This window comes from Austrofundulus limnaeus, unplaced genomic scaffold (genome assembly GCF_001266775.1).
Source record: "Austrofundulus limnaeus strain Quisiro unplaced genomic scaffold, Austrofundulus_limnaeus-1.0 Scaffold32, whole genome shotgun sequence".
NCBI classification, from domain to species: domain Eukaryota; kingdom Metazoa; phylum Chordata; class Actinopteri; order Cyprinodontiformes; family Rivulidae; genus Austrofundulus; species Austrofundulus limnaeus.
The window spans coordinates 1,167,169-1,176,461 of NW_013952434.1; the positions used below are offsets into that span (position 1 = coordinate 1,167,169).

Consider the following 9,293-nt stretch of genomic DNA (forward strand, 5'->3'; position numbering starts at 1 on the left):
AAATTACTGCATATAACCTGCAGACCTGGATAGATTTTCATTTTGGCCCTCTTGGGGAAAATGTTTGGGCGCCACTGGTTTACATTTATTGAATCAACATGGTTAAGAAAATACTTAAATAGTAAAATTCATTTATTTTGTTTAATAGCATAGCGGTAACATAACGACCCCCGTACGCAGAAATGCACCAGAACTCAGAAGTCTTTATTCCTAATGAATGTCATGCTACCAGATGCATCCCAAAATTGTAGTGGTTTGGGTGGGGGTCCTTTTTTTAGGTGGGGGGTGGACCTGATGGATAGCCCCTCATCAGAGCTAAACAACAAAAGAAATCTGAAGCTCCTATGTTTAATAGTCTTTGATCTATAACCATTTATGTATGTCCAGATACACCCTTTTCACCAGTTAAATCGTCTTTCAGCTGGGTTAATTGTCTCACTGGTCCAGGATACACCTCACAGACCACAGGCAGGCCGGAGGTCAGCCACAGGTCAGAGAATCACAGGGACTGCTTCAGGCTCCAGAGGGCCGCTGGTGAGAAGGCAGCAGGCAACCTTCGGGAAAACAACTCTTACCGTGTGAAAGAYGACTTTCAACAAGTTATTTGTTCCTTTGCTCAGAAAAAGAAAAACATTTGTGTGTTAAACTGTGTTCTTGCATACAAAGCCATTGCTGTTTAAGCAAACAAAAGTAATTTGAGATCCATCGCATCAAACTGAGGATTGAGTCAAAAATGACTGCAGCACATTTTCAGATTTCTGCTTTTTAAGCTTAGTTTTTATACAGTAGATCATCTCAGCAATTACAAAGCTGTCATGATTTGTCTTCCTAAGTACAGTAATTCATTGATCCCAATTTTAGGTTTTTCTGATGAAGAATATTACATGTTATAAAAAGGAAACTTTAATTTTTGGACTAAATTTCTTACCTGGAAAGAAAAAACTGGTTGTAGGGGAAAAAAATTCAGCTCAGTTGTTTTGTAGCTAATGCTCAAAAAGACATGATTTTTTTTAAGATTTAAAGATATTTAATATAAACATGTAGATAAGATGATCATATTTTGATAAAATGCTATTGCTAAGATTTTAACACATTTCTCTACATACCAGTTTGAGACTCATCCTCTGATGTGATGGATCACATACTGTATGATCAAACTAAAAGAGTACTCAGGTCTAAAAAAAATAATGTTATTTACTGAAAAAGAAAAAAAAATATATTCTTATTTTATTGCTCAGGTAAAACTAAAACATTTCAGGCAGCGGTTCTTTCTTCCAAGAATGATTCAGGACACCAGAGAAAGTTCTGAAGTAATTTATTCCCAGCACATGTGGTTGTGTACATCTCCAGCATATGATCCTGTGCACATGAGAAGCATTATTGACATTAACAGTGGTCACCTCTCCGATGGGCGGACGCTTGGTTCAGAGCAGAACTGCTCTCCAGACTGCTTATTGTTACTGAGGAGCTGACGGACAGYGGCTTCCTGTAAACACGTCACACGGCTACAGTCCTGGCTCTGGCGCGTGTCGAGACAAACGGCTGCTTTTTTAAGAAAGGGGTGGGGCTGTAGGACTACAGACTACACATCAAGGTAGAATTTTGTGGGTTATTTTCCTCGGTGCAGGCTTGGTCTCTACCATAGGGGATGAGGGGGGGGATACACTCATAGACAAATTATCTGTCTGCCAGTTTTCCACATGCTCTTTACTAAATAGCAAGCTAAACACAACTTTTCATACTAACAGGAAAAAGCTCCCAACGTAATCTTTGCAGAAACACAAAAAAGATACACACATTCTGACACACTGACTGTAAACCGTAACCTCCTTAAAAAAAAAAAAAGATAGAAAAGCCGAAACTGATCATCAAAACCAAAGCAGAGAGCGTGACACTTCCTGCCACCTTCCACCCTTGAAACGAAATGATTCATATTCAGCTACATAAGATTTGCACTGCCGTGATTTTTAGGTTTACCCTAATCAGGCGTCGTCACTGATGCATGATGGGACGTTTGCAGCAAAGCAGAATCTGGAATTAGGAGGCACAAAGCAAAAATAAAAAATAAAAAATAGATCAAAACGTATTTACTTCCAGACCAGTTTCAGTGCTTCTAATGACCACAATGTCAAGCAACACTATTGTTAATCATCTGTCAAAAGCAGCCCATCGGTAACCTTTTTGGTCCACTTTATAGTAGGTTTTTAATGGGCATCAATCCTCCACAGGAGAGCAAGAGGCTTTTAACTCATCTTACACATGTTTGGCCAAAATCCCTGAAGCACATTTCTCTAAACTGGAGTTTTGAAGTCAACACAAGCGGAAGAAACAAAGATGGAGTTTATGTGCTTTATAGATTGAACTAATAAGCCAGTATGGCACCAGAAAACGAATAAATTCACTGAGAGCAACAGAAACAGCTGACCCATAAACTAAGCATCAAATAAAAACAGTAAAAGAGCAGGTCAGTCAGGATGTGTTGAGCTGAGATATGGCTGCATATCACAAAGTCTGACTCCATGTGGCGAGATATCATAAAATCTTTTATCTTAAAAATAATAATAAAACAAAGCGCCTAAATCCACAAAATGAGGGCACTTCCACTCATTTAGTCTGAATATTTTACAAGTTACCAAGCTCAGCTGATCAGTTAAATTAAGACATCCCCATTAAGAATATTTAGTAAGCAGAGTAAGGTGAGTTGTCTCTGTTAAGCAACTTCATACGGATTTGCATGCTGTTCAGCAGTACACTTTAATCAAATACTGGCCTAGTGCTGGTTGTGTGCGTTGTGTAGGAAGGGCAACGAGCAATAAAAAAAACTCTTTTCAGCTCTCGCAGGCCAGAGCACCATCCATCACTCTCTTTCGGAGCCTCCACCCTCCTGTCTCCACACACAAACTATATATATATATTTAAAAAAAAAAGACAAAATAAAATAAAACCAAAATACATAAAAAACAATGTCAACTACTCCCTTATCCTTTACCCTCCCGAGTCTCCTCTCCTAACGAACCCTTTTGTTAATAGTGTTTTCAATATGAAACAGTGGACACACCCATGTCAGATTCTAACATTTACATTAACGCAGCTTTCCATCGAGCTATTATTAGAAGAGATCGGGAGGATGTAGAGCGATAAGAGTAGAGGCGGGCAGAGAGGGACACGGAGGAGGCTGCCGCTCCAAAACAGAGGGTGGAGAATTAGTGATGCCATCTGTCCTCCTCACTACTTCATGATCAGATGAAGTCCTTCGCCAAACTCATCTGGAAGCACACACGAGATAAAAAAAAGTACATCAAATCCCCATCAAATAAACACACACCACAGCTTGCAACGCGCAAGACTTAGTTCCTTATTTTAGCACTTTTGAGCTGACCTTTGATAGTGCTGATCAAAAAACAGCTCTCGTCAGACAAGTTGTAAACCATCTGCAAAACAACAAAAATAATAATAATAAATTTACAAAAAAAGTTTGTTTCAGTGACACTGAAGCAACAACTCTGATATCAGAGCTAGACGTTAAGTGAAACAACATTGTGTTTGCGCCACCGTGCGACAAGAAGTAACATGCAAATAAGAGACGTTCAGACAGTGGAGCTATTCAGTCAAACAGCAAAAACAAAAACCTGACAGTCTGTTCCACTTCAAAGTGATTAATAATAAACATAAAATAAGATTATTTTAGGAAAAATTACCAGTGTATTAGAAGTAAAACTTTGTTTGATCAGTTTATTTCCAACTGTGTTGTACCCCGACTGAATTTGGACTTTTCTGTTATTTAGCAGACTTTAAGGAACAAAGAATCCTGTTTGTTTTTAATTTCTTTTACTTTTATACATTCAACATTTTTGTCCCGTTGAACTTATGCTACTTTTTAAGCTGTCTCAGAAGTTTGTGTGCATATTTAATCAGGGTTTGTGCAGGTTTCATTAAGTTAAATTTAAGACCTTTTAAAAGGCTTTTTAAGACCATCCGGAATAACATTTAAGACCAAAACAACGCATAAACAAAAACATTCAAATGGTCCCAGAAATTCTAACATAAAAACCTTTTACTGCTATCAGTTTAGTTATTAAAGAATATTTATTTTTAACACAAGAACGCTTAATTATTTTAATGAAACGGTCATATCTATGAGACCTTCATATCTACTGCTGTACGCTTCCAACAGAGTGTAAAAATCACTGATATGAAGTCAAGTCTCATTGAAAACACACTTCCCCATGTTTAAACAACAAGCAGTGGACATGACTGAACTTCTTKGTTTTTTATGCAGGTAAATAAACCSCTGTATGKGGGGGKTWWWRSMRSMAARRRGKTKRAAAWWWKGRARKWAAWTKKKSSMWWWTTTKSCYKKWRKTWAMMRGRMYTKTWRKTTWAWKKKKWMMAARRMYKGKRRSMAAMYTWRSMMYTYMWKRARRSMARWYSKKKYSRRSYYYKRWTWMMRSMMYTTWMYTTTKKTYMWTTWWKSMRRMMAMSSYTYYYSGGRAWKRWTKRAARGWAAAAAAATTAAGATTTGACAAAATTAAAGAACTTGGACAAAAATGTGGGCATTTTAAAGACATTTTAGGCCTAAAATTTTGATTTTCATGATTTTTTTAGACTTTTTAAGACCCAGCATGAACCCTGTTTAACGCAAACATTAACATTAAATGTTAAGAAATGGAAAGTTAAAAGGGGGATATTGTGCAAAATCAACTTTTTTGAGCTTTATATATTRTTWTAAAGTCATTCTCTCATCAAAAACATACCYAGAGYGTTGCTTTAACTCGTTCATGCRTGTTTGAGAAATCTTTGAGCTCCGATGAGTTAATATTTTTAACTCTAAGRTTTGCACTGATTACAGCAAAATAATCTTTCCACTTTGTTGCTTCAAACTGGAACCATCTGCAGAAAGTTGAAGGAGTTGGTTTATTAATGTTTTCAGGGCCATACTTAGACAGTTTGTAAACAAAGCACCTGTAATTGTGTTAAAMTTTTAGTCGTATCTTAACTTTATGGGTGTTTTTTTTCCCCACTTTTATTTATCGTGATGTATTTAGTTGTGCTTTGATGCGTCTAGTTTTAGGATTTGGTAATATCTGTGTGCTGCTGCCACTCTTGGCCAGATCTCTCTTGGAAATAAGAGACTTAATTTCAATAAGATTTACCTGGTTAAACAAAAGTCAGGAAAAAAGCAGTTTGGAATTAGTTTTACATCATTAATTTCAGGACAGTCAACACATTTTAATATGTTTATTATTTATATAATTGATTCATTTGTCCAGGAAGTGATTTGTGTTGTAGTGAGGCTAATAAAGCTTAACTTTAGCTCTTGATTTTTACAATCATAAACAGAACTGTTTATCTGTAGTAGCTGTTATTAGGTGCAGTGTCCACTCAATAAAACAGGATTAAGAATAAAAACATTAAACTAGGGAAGGATCATATGTATAATGATGATACCTGGTCACTGAGCAGGATGTGTATGCCTATAGGACCCTGTCTGTACACCTGGTTGATGGTTCCCAGAGGAATGCCGCAGACAGACGCCATCTTTCTGATGAGTTCTGCAGCTGTGAGCTCCTCCAAGTACAGAGCATGATACACTGCACACAGACAGGACAGGAGAGCTTGTTTATTTATTCCGTTCCCCTCCCAGACCTGTGTTGACAAACACTGACACACGTCGGCTCAGCCAACAGAACGCTCACCGTGTAAACTAGTGGAGTTCCTGTGTTCTCCGTTTTCAATAGTGCAGTGTCTCTCCAGCAGGGGGCTCTCCTGAGGAGACTCCTGACAGACGTACACAGTCAACCTGGGGCGAACTGACCTGAGCAGAGGAAAAAAGATTAAAATGAGCCTTCTCGTTTACACAAATAAAAGACCAAGAGAAAACAGACACTTTTGTAAACAATCAATGCAACAAAAAAAAGTTTGATCGTTTTTTCCCCTTGTTTTAGTTAGAGTTGGATAAAAGTTTGCTTCTCTATATCAAACTAAAAAAAAAAAACAACCTGAAAACACACCTGGATTTGAGAGCATTGAAGAGTCTGATCCCATCTGCTGCCCCACAAATCTGAACCAGATCATCCCGAGTCAACTTTAACAAATCAGAACCTACAAAAAGACAAATTAGTCATTTCTAAAGTATTTTTATTCACCAAATAATGAACATACAAACAGATATGATGCTGAACTTATACATCTTTTACAAACATACAAGGTGCTTCACTGCGTTTCCATTGACCATGAAAATGTGCAAATTAGAATTTTGAAAATAAATTTGCTCACTGGAAACACGTCAATTTTGAAAAAAAAAAAAAAAAAAAACTTCCTTTTTTCGACAAAATGTTTTTGCGCTAGGATGAGGTGGTTTTTTGCAAAACTGCAATGGAAACACTTCTTTCACATCACAGGAGTCATGTGATCAAGAACCGGCTGTTTCTATTGGCAAAAAAGGCGACGACAAAGAAGATAACAGTAAGTAGTAGTAAACTCACCGACAACAATTTCCCAAAAACACTGCATATGTAGCCGCTCCTGAGTGTAAAGGGCTTGTCACTGGAAAGACTCGATAAGACGCCGATGTCTCCTCTGATGGTGAGCACTAGTGTCGTGGTAGCAGCATGTGTTTACATCCATTGCCGCCATGTTTGTGATGACTTATCGTGAGAACAAACGTATTCACGCCTGACGTTAATACCATTTCTTATTTAATGGAAACACCGCAATTGTGAAACTGTGTTTTTTCAACATTAAACAGAATATCGACAAAGTTTTGCGCAGATTTGCAATGGAAACGCAGCTTCTGACATTTACAGTAACAGAGTTAAAGACAGATCAAGACTAGCCTCATGAGATTACCAGCAAGATGGGTTAGTCCTAAAATATCATTCAGCCCTTACGACGTTCACGGAGTCACGTTTGTGCGTACCTGAGAAATGAGAAAAGAGTCGAGTGTAGGAGTTGAAACGGTTTTTCAGCAGCCACTTCTGTGTGTCCTGTATGGAGGCAGTGGGGCTCAGCTGCTGTAAAAGGAGCAGAGGAAAATGATTAAAATACGCTCATATCCTGCAACAAATTATAAAATCTCAAGGAAACTATTTGCATATTTATTACGTCTTCATAAACAACTAAAAACAACATTTTAAATGCTCCAAACAATAACAAAATATTTTATTTTAGATGATAACAGCCTAAAGCAATGTTTCTTTGGTGAAGAAAATTAGCTTTAAAACTCTTAGATGCAGTTGTGTAAGTACCCACTAACCTCTGAGTTGCTGTGGACCCCAGGGTCTGCCTGGTGATTGGGAGAGGACGAGTCACTGGGAAACAAACGAGTGTGGAAGCATCAGCAAATAGGATCATTTCAAACTGAACACTATCCCGCTCACAAGTACCTGTCCAGTACTGAGGAAGTTGTGTAGGTGGACAGTGGGGTGGAGGTRAAGGAGGGGGTAGCTGCCTGGTTGGTGCTGGCGTAGGCGGCGTCTGGCCACGGCGAGCACTGAGGAGAGACGCACACGTCTGAATACGCAGTGATTACAACCACACGTTATACAGTTTAAATGGACAGAAACAGTTTCAATTTAATGGAAAATCTGCTAATTTAGCTTTGCACCATCTCCACCCCTCCTGTTGACAAACAGGCATTGTGCTACCCCCTTCACACCAACGAGGGTCTAAACCAGCCTTAAGTGTCCTAAAGAGAAGGTGGATGGTGTGCTAAAGAGGAGGAGGAGGAGTGGAGGATGGGGTGCTTACACTGCCTCTCTTGGCCAAGGAGTCGCCACAGTCAGCGGGAAGTGTCCGCTTGCTGGACTTTTTCAGCTCATGGTCGCCCGCATCCTCTATGATGGGCTCAAGCCTCGTCTACACACAGACACACAGCAGAGGTTAGCCAGCCAGCAACCCACACACAAACACGCACACACAAACCAAGATGACTCCAGTCACAACCACAAACAAAACCTGAACGTTTAATTGTCATTCTRCTCCACCAGTGTTTAGAATTGTTATATTTTGGATCGCTTACTACAAAAAATACTTTTCAAAAAAAGATGATGAAATACTGCAAAAAGAAAACCTGATACAATCCTTAGTTTTTTGCACAAAATGTTTTATTACATGTAACATCAGTGACATCACCACACCTATAAGAAATTAACATTGTAATAAATATGCATGATAACATAAAGTGTTGTGAGTTTGCTGTTCAGGCTGTGACTACTGCAGCACCAGGTGGTGTACCACATCTTCACTTCAGAGACCTGCTTTTCAGTCCTGACAACAATGCAAACCATTTTCTCAAGCCTGTGAGAAACTTCGCTCCTATAGGAGCAGGAAGTGGTTTCAGTTTGTCACGACAACATAAAGTACACAAAAAGAGACTGAAGTTTTACAAAAATGTTTTTTTTTATCATAGTCATTTGTGGCTGGTACTAAATGGTTTTATTGTTTTGAAGGAACAAAAACAAAGAAGAAGATGGATTTGAGTTGGATTATTGTGACCAATAATGGAGTTTTAAATCAAAGTTTTTAATAGAAGTTAGTGTTTTGTGAATGCAAAACCTTCATTAACAAATGTGGCTGAAAACAAGGCAACATAAAAACATCTGTGAGAAACAGGAGGTACAGTCTGAAGAGGAAACAAACTGATCGCCCTGTGGACCACACCAAACATCTAAAACGATCCCAGAGACAAACAGAATGACAGCGATGCTTTTTCAAAAATTTTGTTTCCAAAAAAAAAAAGTCTTTAATGTTCTTAAATCTAACCATTTTGCTTGAGTTAAAGGTTGGCAGTGATGCCATCTTTGGTAGTGACAAACGTGCTGGTTCATGCAATCAGACGGCTCTCTAACGAGTCTTTACACGCAGCAGCAAAATGAGTCCTTGGTGATCACATCATTCTACAATGCAAATAAACATGCAGCCAGCTGATAAACAGGACATCTGCAGAACAACTGATGCATTCAGTCATCTGATTTATGCTTCAGATTCATCAGTGTGCCTTTTAGWAACAAATAAATGATATACCTAATTACACAGACTAAGAGATACTGAAGATGTAAAACAGTTTGTAATGATTTGTAATTTGTAGCACAACTGTGATGATGTTACTGAAACTTTAAAGCTTCAAAACAATCATTTGCAGGTTTTAGCTGTTACCGTATTGTGAGTGTAGGTAGGTGCACATGCAACATAACATTGGCAAGTTTAAACTATCTTAATTTTGCTCCAAGCAAAAAAATTTTTTTATTTATATATATATACACCCACCGGCCACTTTATTAGGTACACCACGC

General features: G+C 38.2%; 1 protein-coding gene across 2 annotated transcripts in view; it reads right to left on the minus strand.

Annotated features, from left to right (window-relative positions):
- Window positions 1-1,298: 1,298 nt before the first annotated feature.
- The window catches only part of ubp1 (upstream binding protein 1), a 15,113-nt gene continuing 7,118 nt past the window's right edge, over window positions 1,299-9,293 (minus strand). For both annotated transcript variants that reach the window (XM_014005739.1, XM_014005738.1), the window contains 9 exons: window positions 7,750-7,857; window positions 7,386-7,492; window positions 7,256-7,310; window positions 6,920-7,013; window positions 6,012-6,102; window positions 5,697-5,815; window positions 5,449-5,591; window positions 3,380-3,431; window positions 1,299-3,266 (listed from right to left, as the gene is read on the minus strand). In XM_014005739.1, coding sequence (XP_013861193.1) covers window positions 3,229-3,266; window positions 3,380-3,431; window positions 5,449-5,591; window positions 5,697-5,815; window positions 6,012-6,102; window positions 6,920-7,013; window positions 7,256-7,310; window positions 7,386-7,492; window positions 7,750-7,857 — 807 coding nt within the window. In that variant the 3' untranslated portion in view covers window positions 1,299-3,228. The remainder of the gene's footprint in view (window positions 3,267-3,379; window positions 3,432-5,448; window positions 5,592-5,696; window positions 5,816-6,011; window positions 6,103-6,919; window positions 7,014-7,255; window positions 7,311-7,385; window positions 7,493-7,749; window positions 7,858-9,293) is intronic.